Source organism: Python bivittatus, unplaced genomic scaffold (genome assembly GCF_059951505.1).
Source record: "Python bivittatus isolate LINGU-HERP-01145 unplaced genomic scaffold, Pbiv_v1 ctg000700_np1212, whole genome shotgun sequence".
NCBI classification, from domain to species: domain Eukaryota; kingdom Metazoa; phylum Chordata; class Lepidosauria; order Squamata; family Pythonidae; genus Python; species Python bivittatus.
In genome coordinates, this window is record NW_028277098.1 from 73,107,425 (window position 1) to 73,125,502 (window position 18,078).

General features: G+C 36.4%; 1 protein-coding gene across 3 annotated transcripts; it reads left to right on the forward strand.

Moving 5' to 3' along the window:
* The first annotated feature begins 17 nt into the window (after positions 1–17).
* Positions 18–18,078, forward strand: ERGIC3 (ERGIC and golgi 3). Of its 3 annotated transcripts, none has more exons than XM_088153223.1 (13): positions 18–147; positions 3,033–3,103; positions 5,435–5,522; positions 6,451–6,570; positions 6,821–6,914; positions 8,070–8,235; positions 9,170–9,227; positions 12,111–12,142; positions 12,832–12,928; positions 14,874–14,938; positions 15,526–15,662; positions 15,992–16,047; positions 16,494–18,078. In XM_088153223.1, exons 1-13 carry the CDS (start codon positions 60–62, stop codon positions 16,571–16,573), a joined length of 1,152 nt encoding a protein of 383 aa, XP_088009349.1. In that variant the 5' UTR covers positions 18–59; the 3' UTR covers positions 16,574–18,078. The 3 variants fall into 3 exon arrangements, with proteins under 3 accessions (XP_088009349.1, XP_088009350.1, XP_088009351.1); XM_088153224.1 differs by having other exon boundaries at positions 6,451–6,537; XM_088153225.1 differs by lacking the exon at positions 18–147 and adding an exon at positions 1,213–1,282.

The window sequence follows — 18,078 nt, forward strand, 5'->3', positions numbered from 1 at the left end:
CGGGGCGAGGGCCGGAAGTTCGTCGCGTCTTCTGGTTCGCGGGAGGGGGAGTGTCCATCATGGAGTCGCTTTGGAGACTGAAGCGGTTCGATGCCTTTCCCAAGACGCTGGAAGATTTTCGGGTCAAGACGTGTGGCGGCGCGCTCGGTGAGGGACCGCGGGCTGCCCGAGGACTACTGGACTCACAGGGCTGTTGTTGTGAGGAAGACAGGGGGGATCCGCTTGCAGAGATCTCTGCTGGTCTAAAGCAATCTTAAGTTGAGGCATAGTCTTGCACATGCAGACAGATTAGCTTGATGTTTCCTGTGTGAACAGAAAAGAGTTTGGCGTATTTGTTATCTTTTGGTCTCGGGGATTGTTCGCGAAGTTCGATCTTTCGTGGCTTGGTGATCTGTAGCGAAATGGTCATATTGAGGAGTATCGAGGCTGAACTTAATGTGATTTCTTCTGTTACGTTTTTATACATAACGTTTTCTCAATGCCTGCAACAGCATTAATTCAGAAAGCAGTCTATTTTATTATGTGTGCATTGAATGTGATATGTGAGGTGGTCGTTTAAAGAAAATGTAATCTCCGCAGTTAGAACTTCCTTTTAGCAAAATAATATTTAAGAATGCACAGAATAGCCAAGTTCGTGAAGCGATTGTTTGGTACAGCTTTGGTACCACTTGCTGGTAAAGAACCTAAATGCATTTTTGTAGCAGTCTAAGGAACTGTTCACTCTCTTGAAAAAAAAAAAATCAGACTCAGTCAACTATCTATTCATTGTACTTGCTCAAGTCTAGAACCATATGGTTGATTAGATTTTTTTAAACAGAGAGATCTTTGAGCCTTCGCTCAAGTCAGGTGTCATTTAGTGCTCAGTAAAACCCCAAATATATCTTCTACTGAGGACAGACAAATTGCCTTATATTGGCTTTTGTTTTCTTTGCTTATTTTAAAGTAATCCATACTATTTTATAGTAACATAAGGATGAGAGAAAGAATCAGAATTGATCTTGCAGAGATGTAGGATGGCTGATTTTTGGGGATTTCATTGCTTGTTTAAAATTTAAATTTTAAAAAATATAGCTTAAGCCTCTCAAAAGTCTTTGTAAATGTTTGTAAAATATGTATGAAGCAATACATTATCTCTTTTGGGAATAATTTTTTTGCTATATAGTACTTTTGCTACAATATGTTTTTCACTTGAACTGGCCCAAGTTTTTTATTTATCTGTCAGACAGGTATATGTTTCTGAATTTTTTGCTTCCCTGGATTCAGCACCACTCCTTTTAGAAAGGTAACAATTGTAGAAATTTTAAAGTAATGAAAACAGTTTCCTGGAATTTGAAAAAATTAAATATATGCATTGCTTTTTAAGTATCCCTTTGAAGATGCTAGTCAATTGATCCTGCTGGCAATGTTCAGCCCTATCCTTTGGGGACTCTTTGAGGATAAGAACAGATTCACCAATCTTTAGAGATCAAAAGTCAACAAGAGGAAGGAAGACTTTACTTAAAGACTGCACCCTTCTCTTAAGAACATAATATCAGTGTTCCCTGGAGAAAGAAGTACATTTTGCATTTGCATGCAGAAATTATGATAAACTCTTATCATAAATGCTCATATAAAAGGGTATATATTCTATTATATAGCTTTTAAAAATTGTGGGAATAATGGCTGGATGGTAGTATATGAATATTTAACCATTTAATTTATCATTGAAAGAGAAATATTAGGACATATTCATTATCCATATTTTATTTTTCCACTTTTTTAAATGCCATGAAAACTAAGAAGGGACTTTTCTTCCTGAATTTTTGTTGTTGTTGTTTTTATTTTATATTCTTCTCTGTGAGCTCCTTACTTTCTTTTATCGGATACTATTTTTCTACCCAGTTATTGGCACGGTGTGGAAAAAGCATGTACTGTATTGCATCTGAATAAGGCAAACATGTCTGTTTACCAAATGATCCTGCATTAGGAAGTTTCACCAGGCCATTACTTTTCAACATGCAGCTGGAGTGGAAAATACATTTTTCACATGTTTTTGCATGCATTTTTTTCTTCTGTGAATATAATATTTGTATTTTAAAAATTTCATACAAGGAATGATTTTGCATGTGTAAAGCAGAAGTTGATCAGTTAATATGATATTGCAGTCCAGACTAGTTGGCTTAATTATTTCTTGGGTTGGTTCATCATTCTAAAATTCGATGTTGACTCAAACCTTTATTAGAAAGCTTTCAGGGGGTTGGGGGGGTGGGGATAGTCTGCTAATTTGTTGTACCTAAAGCAGCCATTATTATGTTGTCCTAAGCCAGTGCTTATTCCAGCTACATTTCTAAGGAATGAAAAGGTGTTTTAGATAAAAGGGTGGTGTTGAATCCTTTTCTCGCAACAAGGCGCTCCATAGAGGTTGATTTATTTCCTGAGAAATCCTCAAATTTTCATGCACTTTTACAGTGCTGACCATTTTATCTGGATGCACTGGGTGAGCCCCAGATAAAATACGCTGCATGATTCCCTGAGTAAACCAAAAATGCTTGTAGTGTTATTTCCTTAAAAGGTATGCATTATATGGAAAAATTAAATATTTTGGACAGCTTTCAGGGAAGCCATACTGAGGGCCCCTGCTGATTCTGAGGTATCCCATATATTTCTAGCACATGCACACACGTGCACATGTGCACACGCACCAATTGTTAGGGAGATGATGATGATAATTTATTGAACTTGTATCCTGCCTGACTCTCAATGACTCTGGGTGGCTCACAACAATTAAAGAAATTACAATAATATCAATAAAACATAAATGGCTAGAGTTCAGTGGTAGATCAAATGCTTTTCACTTCAGGTTCACTTTCTGGTCTTTCTGTAGAATGGGGAAAGTTTTGTTTGAAATTCTAGAGAAACTGCCTATCAGTGTAGATCATTGATTAAACCAGCTAAATACTTTTCACTTCTATGTTCCACAAATGTTAATATCATGATAGATGTATAAGTTTTAAGATATGACTACATGTAACTTTTCTTTCCTTCATATACAGTGACTGTAGTTAGTGGACTCATCATGTTCTTCCTGTTCTTCTCAGAGCTCCAGTACTATCTCACAAAGGAGGTAAATGAGTTGGTTTTTTTCTTCTTGTCCTTAGATACACGTTTCTAAATATAAGCCTTACATTGTCTCACATGTTCTTTAGAAGCAGATACTGTATTAGACAGGACCAAATGGATTCAAGGTCAGTTCCCTGTTCACCATATGAAATCTGGGCATCTATGGCCCAGTTATTGCCTTTCAGGCTAATTTATCTTACAGGGTGCCTGGAAAGATAAAAGGTGGATCATGTATGCTACCCTGAAAGTGGAATAAAAAAATATTTATTGTTGTTGTAGGCCACCTTGAGGACTTACATAAGCGGAAAGTATCCATAGGTGTAGATTTATGAGGAAATTGCTTTGACTTTCATAATTGTATTTTAAATCTTTATTAAAAGTCATGTAGTTTGGAGTTATTAACTGTTACTCTTGTTTCACTGCATTTTCTTTGCTTGCCTCTTTTGCACACATCTAATCAAAGGAAATATTACTGCAATTTCCTTTCTTCTACCCTAATATGATTGTTGTGCCTCAAGAGGATTTTCCTTTACTTTATAACAGGTGTCTTGAAAGAAGCAGCAAAAATTGAGTGTCTCCTACTCACTAGACTGTAGTAGTGCTCTTCAGCTAAATTCTCTACATTGTTGCCCTCCAGATATATTAGGCTACAACTTTGAGGAGTCCAGAATATTGGCCCTGCTGGCTGGTTTTTATGGGAATAATTGTCCAAATCAACTTCTGTGCTTTAGGTTTCCAAAATCCACAACTAATCCTCTTTAGCTCTTTGAATATGGGATGCTTAAAAGCAAGCAAACCTCTGAAGCAAGTTAAAAAAACTCCTGATGAATTTTTGAATTGAATGTATGTATTTATTTATTGCTTTTTTTAATATAATATAAAATGTCAGAAATCACTTTTGAATGTCACCTTTATCAAATTCTCATGAAGTCTAGCTTAAAATTACCCAGTCAAATAAGAAGGTGGGAGGCATAAATATTAAGGCTACTAAATCTGGGCTGCAGGAATCTGAACCACCAATAAATGGCAGCAGTGAGATCCAGAAACCTCTAACTTGTTGCTCTCATCAAGTGAGCATCCAAATGTTTGCATCCTAGATATGATAGCTCTACAAGGATAGAATTAGCACTTGTTCATCTAGCCCAATATTACTGATACTAACTGGCAAAAGTTGTCAAGGCAGGGATTTTCCTAGTCCTTCCTGGAGGCTCCAAAGAGTAAAACATGGAACTTTTGTATAGAAAGCAGGTGTTCAACCACTGAACTCTTGTTGTTCACCTAAAAATAAGAATATTGAGCCTCATGGTCTGAATTAGCAAAACCCCTTGCCTTTCAGCAAGTCAGACCCTTGTTCTGTCTAATACAGGATTCCCAAAATTGTTAGATGCCCACTAGTCTTTCAGGCTGATCTTTTCTTGTACAAGTAATCCTCATCTTATGTCCATTCGTTCGGTGACTGTTCAAAGTTACGGCGGCACTGAAAAAATGGATGTACAACCAATTCTCAAAGTTCCAGCTGTCACAGCACCCTTGCGGTCACGTGATTGCAATCTGGGCACTTGGGTGCCCAGCTCATGATTACGAGTTTGCAGGGAGCTGCAGTCATGTGATTGTCATTTGCAACCTTCCCTGCCAGCTTCCCACAAGCAGAATAAATGGGGAAGCTGGCAGGGAAGGTTGCAAGTTGCTCAGCTGTCTCCCCCACTCATTCACTCTCCCCCAGCCCTTCTGCCCTTGCACCGTGTCTAACTGGCCACTTGCACACCCTCCCTGAGCAGCTTTCCTGTGCTTGTGCCATGCTGCACTCTCTACCCCTGGCTTTCCTGTGTTTGCGTTTGCGCTGCACTAAGCCCTCCACCCTACAGCCTTCCTGCATTTGTGCTGTGTCATGCCCTCCATCCCACAGCCTTCCTGCACTTGTGCGGTGCCACACCCTCCATCCCACAGCCTTCCTGTGCTTGCGCAGTACCTCAGCACCCCCCCCAGTCTTCCCTAACTTGCGTGTGGCCTGCACCGGGCCTCCTCCAGCCTACCTGTATTCTTGTTAAAAATTATTATTATTATAATTTTCAAAGAAAAATAAATAATGTTGATACAAATACACATTTAAAATAATATAGAAAGAAAAGAAAAAAGAAGAAAGAAAGAACCAGAATAAGCAATGAAATATGGGTGGATAACCAACAGATCTAAAACATCATATGGCTAATATGTTCTAATAAATAATGCCCATTGATTTAAGAGGGCAGTACAAATGTGTGGGAATAAGTGATCCTGTAAATAGCTTGGGCCTAAGCTATGAATACTTTTTTTTGTTTGTTTTCTTTGTTCTTAGGTTCACCCAGAATTATATGTTGACAAATCAAGGGGAGATAAGCTGCGGATAAATATAGACATTGTTTTTCCACATATGCCATGTGCTTGTGAGTAAAGGCTATTGAATTTTGCTTTTTAGTTAAATAAAATAGTGGAAAGTGGGCACTCCTTGGCTTCGCATAGCATTTTATAATATTTTAATTAATCATGTTAGAAACAAGTGTCTGGAACCTCTCTGCCAAGTAAAGTAATATGGATACTGGTTGCAAGGTGGTAGTTTTTTTTTCCCCCCAAGAACTTTATTAAATTTCAGCAAAAGGTAAAGTATAAGGAAACAACAAAAAAAAGATTGAAAAAAGAAAGATAAGAAAGAGAACAAGATTAAAAGTGTAGAAAAGAAAAAATAAGAAAAAAAAAGGTAACTTCTGATTTTCTTTGGTATAGGTACAAATATATAATACATTCACCTCTTACTTTAAAATTTAAACTAATACACAGTATTTCTATAATCATAAACAGTATTAATCATTAAATTCCAAAATTAAAGTTTCATTTCTTTCAGTTTCAAGTAAGAAGTCCAAAAGCAGTTTCCAAGTAGAAACAAAGTTAGGCAAAGTCTTTTCTTTAAACAAAATAGTCAATTTCAGTATCTCTACCAACTCCATCAATTTGCAAGGTGGTAGTTTTGAAATGGTAAAAGGAAGTACTTCTCTCAGGGTTCAGATGTAAACAATAGTCAGATGTAAGTAAATGGGGGGAGTTGTTTAACCTGTGGCACGTGTCCTTTCTTGATTTTCAGCAACCCTCAATTTGTGCATTAGTATTGATTCAGGATTCTTCCCTTAGATGCCTAGTTAGTATGATTATAGTTCTACATTGATTTTAGAGTACTCAGTCCTCTAATTACTATATTTTGCAAGAAAATGTCAGTATTCTGTACTATCTCTTTAATAGCCCAATGGATATATTGTGTATAATAACTGTCTGCGATCTCAAGAAATTGGTTTTGAACCGCCTGTGTTTGTTACTTTACAGATTTGAGCATTGATGCAATGGATGTGGCTGGAGAGCAACAGCTAGATGTTGAACACAATCTCTTCAAACAGCGCTTGGATAAAGATGGCAAGCATGTGACTCCAGAAGCAGAAAGACATGGTAGAATAGATATACTGTTCCAGTGTGGGAGCAGTATTGCAGATGAGATGGTAACACTGGGTTTAGTTTTATGACATCTGATTTTAAGAATATGAAAGTGACAGGCTGGCACTAAGTTTCTATTATGGCCAGATATTTGGTACAGTTAATAGAGGTGGACCAGTGTTAGCGATGTTTCAGCATGCTCTACATTGATATCGCTATGCTTAGTCTGTGCCTTACTTTTACAGGTATTATGTTTTTATTTCAGAGTTAGGAAAAGAAGAGGAGACAGTCTTTGATCCAAATTCGTTAGATCCTGATCGCTGTGAAAGCTGCTATGGAGCAGAATCTGAGGATATCAAGTATACTTTACTTTTCTAACTGTGACTTGGAAGCAAGAAAATGTTGGGAGGGAGCTACATAGCTATAGCATTTCTTAAATTTATTAAGAAAGATTGGGTTTGTGGTTGTTTGTAGTTAGGCTGATATTCTTCCATGTTTTCTTGCCTAGAAAATCACTATGAGTTTACTGGGCTTTTCATTGTTAATAGAGTATAAATGGGTAGGGAATGGATTTCAATCACCTGTTTTTCCACTAATAGCAGACAGATTGCATCTGAAATTAGTGGAAGTTTCAGCCACTTAGCTTGGGATTAGATTGGATTAAATTGCTGGATTCACTCAAGGGAAAACTCTTATAAGGTCCCAAGACAGATAGGACTGCATACTGTGCAATAATAGTTTTGTCTGAAACAAAGGCTGCTGTGTGGAAGTCTTTTAGTACATTATTTTCTTTGGATGGTTACTTGCAGGAATTTGTAGTATGTACAAATTGTTAATTGCAACAGTAACTTACTGTGCTTGTGCTCTTTCCCAACCATGGTCCCCTATCCCCTGTGCCTATGAGTTAGCGAATGTCATAGTCTACTGCATTCCTGGGAGCATAAAATGTTTCTGTTTAACTCCTCATCTGGAGATGAAGAAGAAATTATCCTCTCTGTAGGATAGAATTCTAAGCTATATTGCTTCACAGGCAATCAGCAAAGCGTGTTAGACCTTTGAAATGCTTTCTACTGAGGATAACCGAGAAATTCTAAACAATCCAAGCCCTTTGTCATGTGGCTTTTCCTATAAGATTTAATTGGATGCTCAGTCCCATGAATCAAAAGACTCTGGATCATGGGTTATTTCAGCAGATACTTAATTCTATGATATCCTACTTGGTTAACAAAACAACTATATATTGATGTCCCTACTTTCCATCTCCACTCATTATCCAAATATAGCTGTGATGGCTGTCTTATCCTCTCCCAGTTTTCACATGCTTTGGAAATGCCATGGCAGGCATCTAGCAGTCTACCTAGTATTACTTTCAGTTCATACGGGAGTATTAACTTTCTGGCAAAAATCAAAAAAATCTATGAAAAACATAATTCGCAGGCTTTGTAGTATTGCTGTGTTTTATGGATAACTTTTCTTTTTCTAATGAATGTGTTACGCATGTTGTTTTTTGGCAGGTGCTGCAATAGTTGTGATGATGTGAGGGAAGCATATAGGCGGCGAGGGTGGGCCTTCAAGAATCCAGATACTATTGAGCAATGCAAGAGAGAAGGATTTAGCCAGAAAATGCAGGAGCAAAAAAATGAGGGGTGCAAAGTGTATGGATTTTTAGAGGTCAACAAAGTAAGTATGGCAATTTTTATCAACTTACTGCATTGGTATTTCACACATTATAAAAGATTGACTTGCTAGATAGAAATTTAGTATTGTGAGTAGTAAAAAAATATTTCTTAAGATTCAGGATGAATACTGTTTAGAAATGCTTTCAGTAATAAATTATTCTATAACTTCAGAATGCTAGGTTGAAGTATGCCATGTGTTTAGTGGGGGACAGGGAATTCCCAATGAATAGAAAAATGTCTAAAATCTTTTTAGGATGATAGTGGCAGAGGGTAACTCAGCTCTATTTATGACACCACATGGAAAAGCTAGCCCTGTCTTCTTAAGCTATGTTAGCTTCTTAATTATCGGTCATCTTGCTTATTTGCATCAATTATTTCTTTACTCTTTAATCAAGTGTGATTTTGACATAACATCACATATCTTTAGCCATTCAAGCTTTTGCAATGAAATAATTGTTTACTGTTCAATGGAATGGATTGTTTCTGAGTATGTGTCCTCATCTCCTTCAGTGAGAATGGTATGTTGAGTTCAAACATAGTAAGAGATATGTTTGAGGCTCTGTCTCTGCAGTCTTAGTATTGTTATCTCTCCAGCGTGCAGTGCAGTAAACAATTTGCATTTAAAATGAGGCTGGGGGACTATCAGAACTTGTACATAAGGGCTATATAATGGTTGATATATTGAGAGGCCCTGAACATTCTTTGCCAAGTTGAATTTAGCCGTGGTTTACAAAAGAAAAAACTAGGATTTATATATGGCTATGTTTAAAACATTAGAACCATCTGTTCAGATTCCATTTCAGGGAAAGGTATGTGTGCCCCTTTTAAATACCCTGATAAGAGTTTTTTTAATTTGAAAAGACACATTTTTCAAAGCTGCTGCTGTTTGGTATAGAGAGCTGGGCCGTTGAATGAAATCTGGATTTCTCTTACAGGTAGCTGGCAATTTTCACTTTGCACCAGGAAAAAGCTTTCAACAGTCTCATGTTCATGGTAAAGTAACTCATATTCTTTGAACATCTTATAAACTCTCCCTTTCCCCCCCTAAATTTTAGGATATATTAATTGATTGATTGATGGTGTTTATATACTATCAACTCCACCAACTACTGCATAGTAGTTGTCATGAACTCTAGCAATGTCACTGATATATCGTTCCTGGAGTGTGGAAGAACTAGCAAAAGGGAAATATTTCAAAAGTACTGTTTTCATAGGAAGAAGAAAATCATACTACCCAAGGGACTCTGCTTTTTTTTTTAACAAATAATTTCTTATCATTATTCCCTTCTGTACAGGAAATGCTATGACTAGAATTTTAAAGGTGTTCAGATGATATGATTATCTGTTTCCTTTTGCAGGACTGATTTAATAAAATTTGTTTTAAACATATAAAAATAAAATGTCAACATGCTTGACATGATATCCAGTGTATTTTAGAACAAATACAGTTTGGATATTTTAAGATTGAAAAATTCATGCAGTAATTTAAAGCAACAAACATTAGGTTTGTGATGTAGAGATCTTCAGATGCTCAGCAATTTTATTGCAGGCTCTGGCACTGTAAATACTATGAATATGACGTGCTGTTTGCTTTTCTTATGTGACAGTAGAGATGTTCTACCTGAATCTATAGATCTTATTGGTTGGATTTTTTTTCAAATAATTTTATTAAGTATTACAGTTGTACAGATAAAAACTAATACAAACTACAAAAAATGAAGTAATAGAAAAAGTAAAAAATGCAAAAAAAGAAAAAAGAATAATTTAAAAGAAAAAATAAAGGAAAGAAAAGAAAAGATAAAAATATAACAAAAAAGAAAAAAGAAATAAAAAGAAGTTGCTTCCTCCTTCATCTCAACAAGTATAAACAATTTTAACAACTTCTCACTTTGTCTTAAAATACAACAATCTCTTCATCCCATATCACATCTCTTATCTGTAGACAAATCCTTAAAACCACGTCATTCAATCCAGATCAGCAAAAATCTATGAAGGGTTACCACAAATCAGTTCGATTTTGCGGACAATCCTTTAATATGACAGTTATCCAAGTTTATGCTACAACCACTGATGCAGAAGAAGAGGTTGACAAGTTTCATAGTCAAGTTCAATCTGAAACTGACCAAACTTCCAGGCAAGATGTGTCGCTTGCAGTTAGACACAGGAATGCCAAATAGTAGCTAGCCTATATAGTCTCAGAAACAGAAGTGAAATAGGAGAAACACTTATCAGTGTCTGCCACTCCAGTGATTTCTTCATTGCTATATTGATAACAAGGAGGTGAGCTCAGTTATAACAGCAAAGGTGTGGCCAGAGGCTGTGCAACAGGTCATAAACTGCTCATGTGCAAGTTCTAGGTCAAGCTAAACCAGAAGAATAAAGTCTACCAGTTTCCACAATATGATCTTGAGCATATACCCACCATTTTCAAGGAGAATATCAGGAATCTCTTTGAAGTCCTGAACCTCATTGACAGGGAACCAGAGGAACTCTGGAATAAAATCAAAGGAAGCTGTTAAGAATTAATGTAAAAAGAGACTGCCAAAGAAAAAGCAAACTGGATGCCAGAACAAACATTGGAAATTGGCAAGAAGAGAATCCAAAGCCAAGAAAGACAAAGTCTTCAGGAAAGAACTTGAGAGAGGTGTTAGGAGAGACAAGAAGCAGTACTACTACGATATCTGTAAAGACATCAGAGATGCAAACAGACAGAGAAACAAGGAAAGTCTTCCAATGATCTGCAAACTCAAAAGGAGCTTCCAACCTCAAATTGGTATGCTGAAGAAGATCAAAGGAAGATGGAAAGAGTATACTGAAATTCTGTACAGCAGAGATATCAACATCCAAGATAACTGTTTACAACAGCTTAATAGTAGAATCAATTAAAAAAAAATCTGTATGAAACAGAGCCATCTTGAAGTGTTCCACTGGAACATTCTGAATGGGGTTGTTTTTTTGAGTCATGAAATAGAATGTTTCCTGTTTCATGCTCACTCCTATTTTATAATTTACTGAAGCCAGTTTCACACACATTTTAAAAATATATATTTAAAGTACCTTGCACCTTGCATGTACCTGTGTACTAAATATCTATTTTTCAACTAAGCATGGATAGAAATACCTGCTGTAAATGGCAGGCTTCTATCATGGCCTCTGCATATATAAGCAGTATTCATGCTTGCTACTGCATAATATGGGAAACAATTATCTTGAGAATAGAACATCCAATAATTTATTTAAGATTCTTCACATGTAGCTTCACTTAGATGTTACCCTTGCATTTCATATCCCTGATTACTTGAATCCAACACATTCTTCTATATCGCCTTGATCAAATCCTTAACAGATTATTTTAATGCTTCATAAGTTTAGTTGATAAGTGGAATGTTTTAACAATTTATATTTAAATCTTCCTTTATATTTCTCTAAGACCCTTGATGTTAAAGAGGAAATTCTATGTGTTTGGTAGATCCTGCTTAAATGAAGTATATGCTTTCTGAAATAGCTAATTTACAGAATAATTACAATCAAGTTGGGATATTTCACTGGTTTTTTTTTCTTTTTAATTTATCCTGAATGAGTTTACACATCAGTATAGGCATACTTTTAACAGTAAAAAGATTGTTAAATTGCTGAGGAGAAGACAGCTTAGAGATCACAATGGAAGATTTAAAAAGATGTGTGTGTGTGTGCGCGCATTTACTATTGAGGAGCAAAGTTTAAGCTATTTCAGTTTAAGAGTGTATCATGATCTTTACTTGGAAATGCTAATTCTGAAAAATTCAATTTTTAATTTTTTTAAAAGAAAGATGCATAATTGTTTCATACAAAAAAGGCTTTCTCTAATAACTTTATGCGTTGTCTATCTTTTTGTAGTTCATGATCTTCAGAGCTTTGGACTTGACAATGTAAGTCCCCTAAGAGAACTTGTATCTGAGCTTTCTATTCACATTGGAAAGGATAGGGGATCTACTATTAGTGCAAATATAGATAATTTGTCATATACTAGTGTGGCATCTGTAGAGAATAATAACATTGTAGCTGTAGGAATAATAAAATTATTGTATTTAAAAATTGTTGTAGAGTTCATTATACAGTGTGCTTATTATAAATTGCTACGAGCATTTGTTACAAGCACCTAGTGAATCACCATGCTTTAAAAAAATCCCTCTCCCCTTCTGGTAGAATTGTTGTCCTCTTTGATTGTGGCATGTATATCACTGAGCACAAACAACCTATCTTCTTCTTATGGCTGCTGTTCCCAGGAGGACTACAGATGTATAATTGCAGGGGGAGGTCTGCATAGCTTCTGCCCTTGGGTAATGTAGTTAGACAGAAAAGAAACAATATTAGCAGTTCTGACCTGGCAGAAGCTGTCACAGGTGCTAAACTCTTGTTGTTCTCATCCACAAAGAGGGAAACCTCAGATATGCATGTGTGTGCATAGGCACTAGTTGGGGACTGACACATGACAGAGTCATGTTTCATCCATGAAAGGTATGGTACCTGCATTATGAACATAGAACATAGCCCCCAGCCTGTTCTGTCCTTGCTATTTCTGCAACTCCTTGAAATGTTGGGACTTTCTTTGTTTCAGATGAACATGACACATTTTATCAGGCATCTTTCATTTGGGAAGGATTATCCAGGCCTTGTGAACCCACTTGATGGGACAGTTGTCGCAGCTCAGCAAGGTATTGGTTTGAAGTAGCCTTTCAATCTAAACTGGTAAATAAAGGTGACAACCAGCACAAAATCTGTTAAAAGTCGGTGGGTGCTCAATTAAAATAGATATGCCTTGGCTAAACTAATCATTTTAATTATAATATGGAGTTTGGTAACTGACCTCTTTTTCAGTAGAACCATAAAAATGCAAATTTCCCTCCCATTTTGACTTCAGAATAAGGAATATATATATATGCCTAACAGAACTATATTTTCTTTTCTTTCTCCATGTTTTCATTAGCGGTGTGGACAGAGTTAGGCATTAATAGATAGCCCCAAACTGCATGGCTTTCTTTTCATTGTCACCCTTTAATTTCTTCCAACCTCTTCAGTTTGTGTGAGGGGGCGGGGTAGGGGGAGAGCAACAACAAGGACTCACTACAAGATGAATTATTAATCTTATTGGGTGATTACTTTAAGGAAGGACTCCTGGCCTCAACCTCTCACTTTCCTTCTTCATATGTCATCTTAGTCATATTAATTGCAGATCCAAGCTTTAATAATAAAAATAATGTTATGGTTGGGAACTCAGTGAAATTTATAAACCCCCTCCAGTAAAATGGCTGATGCTAATCTATTTTAAATTCTTGCTGAATCCCAAGTCATTGTTTTAAGTTTCTTGAAGTTTTAAGATTTCTTGAAGTTTTGTCCACACATTCAGCTTTTAACTCTTTAGTAGTCGTGTGCAACCACAAACCACTTCCTATTCTGAAAAACACTTTGAGAGCTGTGCATTTTGTGGGAAAAACAATGTTCTGCAGAACACGCAGTGTTCCTGCAATTAACCAGAGTTTTGCATGTCCCTACTTTTTAGTAGGTGGCAGCACCTACCAGTCTTGGCTTATCTGAGAAAAGCTAAGCAAAGCCATACCTGATCAATACTTGAATAGGAGACCATGAATAATCCCAGGATTATAAACTGAGAAGTTTTAAAACATCCAGGAAGAAGGCAGCTACATAGATATTCCCACATAATCATCAGAAGTGGAGCTTGTCATGAGGGCGTCTTTTTCTTTCTGTTTATTAGATATTAGCATGTAAGAAATTAACTTTAAAACACATTTGTATGCTGTGGCTTTGTTTTTTCTGGATCCAAAGTTCATTATTAAGTCTATAATAATAATTAATTCTGGAGGAAATCTTGGATTTTTTCTCAGGCAGCAATCCAATAAGTTGTGTGGCAATCCTTTTTGATATTGAGAGAAGTTTCACAAGCAGTGTGGAGAGAATGGGAAGATAAAATCCTGGTGGGTTTCATGTCCAAGTCTATTAGTGCCTACCAAATTACTGGTTGAGTTCTACTGTTAGTCAATTTTGGTTACTTATACTTACTTAAACTTGGGCATGAACTATCCTGTGCATGAAGGAGCTGGACCCCCAGCCTAAAGATAAATGTTTCAGTTGTTTGGGTCCTTGTATGGAACAAAATGGGGGTGTTTTGTTCCAGATATGGTGGTCGAAAATGCATTTTCCAGTTAGAAATGGTTTGAGGAGGAAAAATGGGGAAAAGTAACTCTTGGTTTTCTTTGCCAATAATGTATGTGGACATCTGTGGCAGCAGCACTGAGGGATTTCCTTTGGATCTGGGTGTGCGGACACTGATGGCAGCTGTGGTGGTTGAAGGGAAGCAGGAGAGGGAAGGTGCTTGGATGATGGGGTGGCTGACCATGCAGATGAGACAAGAAAGTGGGGAGATGCACACCAGCTTTGCTGTGCCTTGTAAAATCACTCTGGGGTTCCTTCCAATTTTGTTTCAATCCCAAGAACAACCAAAGTGATTTTTCTTTCATTCTCCTGAACTACAGTTAGTCTAAAACAATCCAGAAGAACCTTTGGATACCATATTTCTGGGTTCAAAACAAAACATATTTTCTGTTTCATGCATACCCATTAAGATTTTATTTTGTCTTTTAGCTTCCATGATGTTCCAGTATTTTGTAAAAGTAGTCCCCACAGTGTACATGAAAGTTGATGGTGAGGTAAGAGCTGTGTATTATCTTTTCTTTATATAGAAGATTGCTATCCATATTATTGCATTTGGTTAAATCCAACATTAGATGAACAGCCTTTTACTCAGATGTTATTGTTGTTATTTTCTCTTCCTTCTACATGCCCTCCAAATCTGCTGTGAGAAACTCAGGTGGGAGAGGCTACAGGATGAAGGGGAATTCAGATTGCCAGCAGGGTCCTTTCCAGTAGAAATAACTTACTATGTTTAATTGGGAATGGAGAGACATAGCATTCATAAATAGAAGATAGCAAATTGCAAACAATTCTACATACTTCGTTATTTATTAAGCCAGGAAACAGTCAGGAGCTGGGGTCTCCCAAAATATGGATCACAGATATTCTAGAATTTCTGGAAGGAGAGAGTTGGATTGCAGGTCACTGTTACTATGGTTGCAGTCTCCTTGCATACATAAGAGAGAAATGGGTGACATGCACTTCACAATGCTACTAGCTGAAGAATACACAAAGCCATACACAGCAGCATTTTTATTTTTATTTTATTTTATTCAGTTTGGATGATGCCTGATTCTAATCAACTATTTCAATATTTTTATAGGTGGTGAGGACAAATCAATTTTCAGTAACACGGCATGAGAAAATAGCTAATGGACTAATTGGAGATCAAGGCCTACCTGGTGTGTTTGTACTGTATGAGCTTTCTCCCATGATGGTGAAATTAACAGAGAAGCACAGGTGAGAAATTCTCAACATGAGCCTGAGTGTGAAGCAAAAAACAGCTAGATTTCCCCCAAATGAAATTGCATTCAACTTGTCTGCAAGAGCCATGTTTCATGTGAAATATATGATGCATACAGATAGATCGTAAATGTGGTTTCTGGAGGCTGCTCACAAATCCAAGATGAGATTATCTCTCTGACTTCTATCTGAGTATAGAAGTTATCATAAGGCTTAATGAAATGGCTTTAATAAAACGATTAATTCTCTCCCTGATTTCATGTTTAAATATTTGCATTCAGAATGTAAATATATATTAACACGATGATTTTTTTCCCCAAATCCAGGTCCTTTACACATTTTCTCACAGGTGTCTGTGCCATCATTGGAGGAGTGTTTACAGGTAACTGGATTTGTGTGTTCAAAAATTTGAATGGTTTTCTATTCATTTTGAATTTGAAATTAGTTTGTAAATGTTTTGATCAATACACCATATTTCCAGGGCATTTTCAAATGGAAAGCTTTAGCAATTCTGCTATCATTTACAAGATGGCAGAATTGCCATTAGTAGTGGAAATAAAATGAGAAATAGGGAAAATTTGACAGTGCTAGTATTAATGAGTAATGCTTGTGGCCTCTACTTATTATGAAGTTGTTAAAATAGTGTAACTCCTTATTGACTTGACAAGATTAAATTGACATGGCTAAGAATTTGTTATACCATAAGAGTAGAATTTTGAAAAAATGCCAATGGGGTTCTTTTTATTGTGGCAATATTGCAATTATTATTATTTTTTCTTTTCTTTCTATGTGGACTAACCAGACTGATCTTCCTTTTCCTTCTTCCAGTTGCAGGACTCATTGACTCTTTGATCTATCATTCAGCTCGAGCCATTCAGAAGAAAATCGAACTTGGAAAAACTACATAGATTAGTAGCTATAATACTTCCTAAAAGACTTGAAGAAATTAAAAACAATCCTAGCAGAAATGTCCAATCTGAACGTGCCAAGCAAAGATAACTGGAACTTTGAGGAGAGACTGATGTTCCAGTCTTGGGACAAGTAAAACAGGGATTAAATTTAAACATCAATGTTTGTGGCTGTTAAAACATTTCTGTTTCAATATTCATCTTAATGTGTTGGCATATATTTCCGTTTCTAGATTCCAAAAGAAAGAGCAGCAGCATCCAGAATATAGACCACAAGACCTTCTACATGTCTAAAACTAGTTATTTCTAATTTAATTTGTATTTAGTGATACTGTAAAATGTGTGGTTGGAATAAATTCTCAGGAAAAAGTTTTACTAAAGTGATCTGATAATTTGCTTTTTTAAAGCTTGCTTATCAAGCATCAAGAGTTGTTTTATCCAAAAATATTGCTTCTAGCAGCCTTCCATAACCCAGTTTTTCCTCTCTTCAGCACCTAACAGTAATTCTAACCACTGTCTGCACTAGGTGATCATGATCTTCATCTTTGGCTATTAATTTTCTAAAGTTGATTAGAATCTCTTGAAATACAGTGTGAAATTACTGGTTCCTGTCTCAGACCTCTTTTCCCAATGCCTCATATATTTATTAGCAGTATCTCACTCTTCGCCTCACTGTCCGGCTAATTGAAGCATCCTATTCATTAATCATTATGATGATTGATCAGGTAAGGAAATTATATCACTTGTGGTTGTGATAATGATGACCTGTTGAATTTATGCCTACTCTAGGTGAAAGGTTTTGGAACCTAATGTACAAATAGTTTCATACTGGCTTTCACTCCATCTTTGTAGTATATATCAACTGTACCACTATGGCACTTTACTCTTCATATTAACTTAATGTCAGTACCCATGTAACTGAATTTTTAATGTTTTAATAATTAATTCATTTATATGTTGTCTTTTTGAGTTTAGAGAGCAGCAGTGGCTAAAGTACAACAACTTGGGGTTGATAATCTTGTGGCTAGGAACTACATGTGATGTTTGGTGAAATGTTGAGAGTCATAATGGGTTGAGGAACAATGCAAATTGAACAGGACCAACTGGTCAAGATTTTCCAGGGTTTGGGAATTAGGCTGAATTTAGGGGTGGGGGGAGTTTTCTGCTTAAAAGCTCATCAGAGCAGTTGCGAAGGTTCCAGGGGCCAATGAAGTAGGGTTGGGCGCCAATCTGACCCTCTACTTATTTACTCCTGCTCTAATTGAAGCAGCATAAAAGCATTTAGATTCTAGTTTTTCCCCCCCAGTACAATAAATTTATCCTGCATTCCAGTTTTTCTTCACAGAGAAAAAGTTTATCCTGCAATAAATCTAATCATGGGAATGGTCATGCCAACAAAAAGTGAGCTACTGTCATAGAAGGCTGTGTTATGAACCAAATCATTGGCTATTTGGCTTACCATTGTTTAAATAAAGTTTTAAATGAAAAAAAAATCAAAGAAACAA

Excerpts from the sequence above, each read along its gene's own strand:
- ERGIC3 (XM_088153223.1), top strand. The coding sequence starts at position 60 with ATGGAGTCGCTTTGGAGACTGAAGCGGTTCGATGCCTTTCCCAAGACG. Across the intron at positions 148-3,032 it reads GACGTGTGGCGGCGCGCTCG|TGACTGTAGTTAGTGGACTC; the intron begins GTGAGGGACCGC and ends CTTCATATACAG. Across the intron at positions 14,939-15,525 it reads ACATGAAAGTTGATGGTGAG|GTGGTGAGGACAAATCAATT; the intron begins GTAAGAGCTGTG and ends ATATTTTTATAG.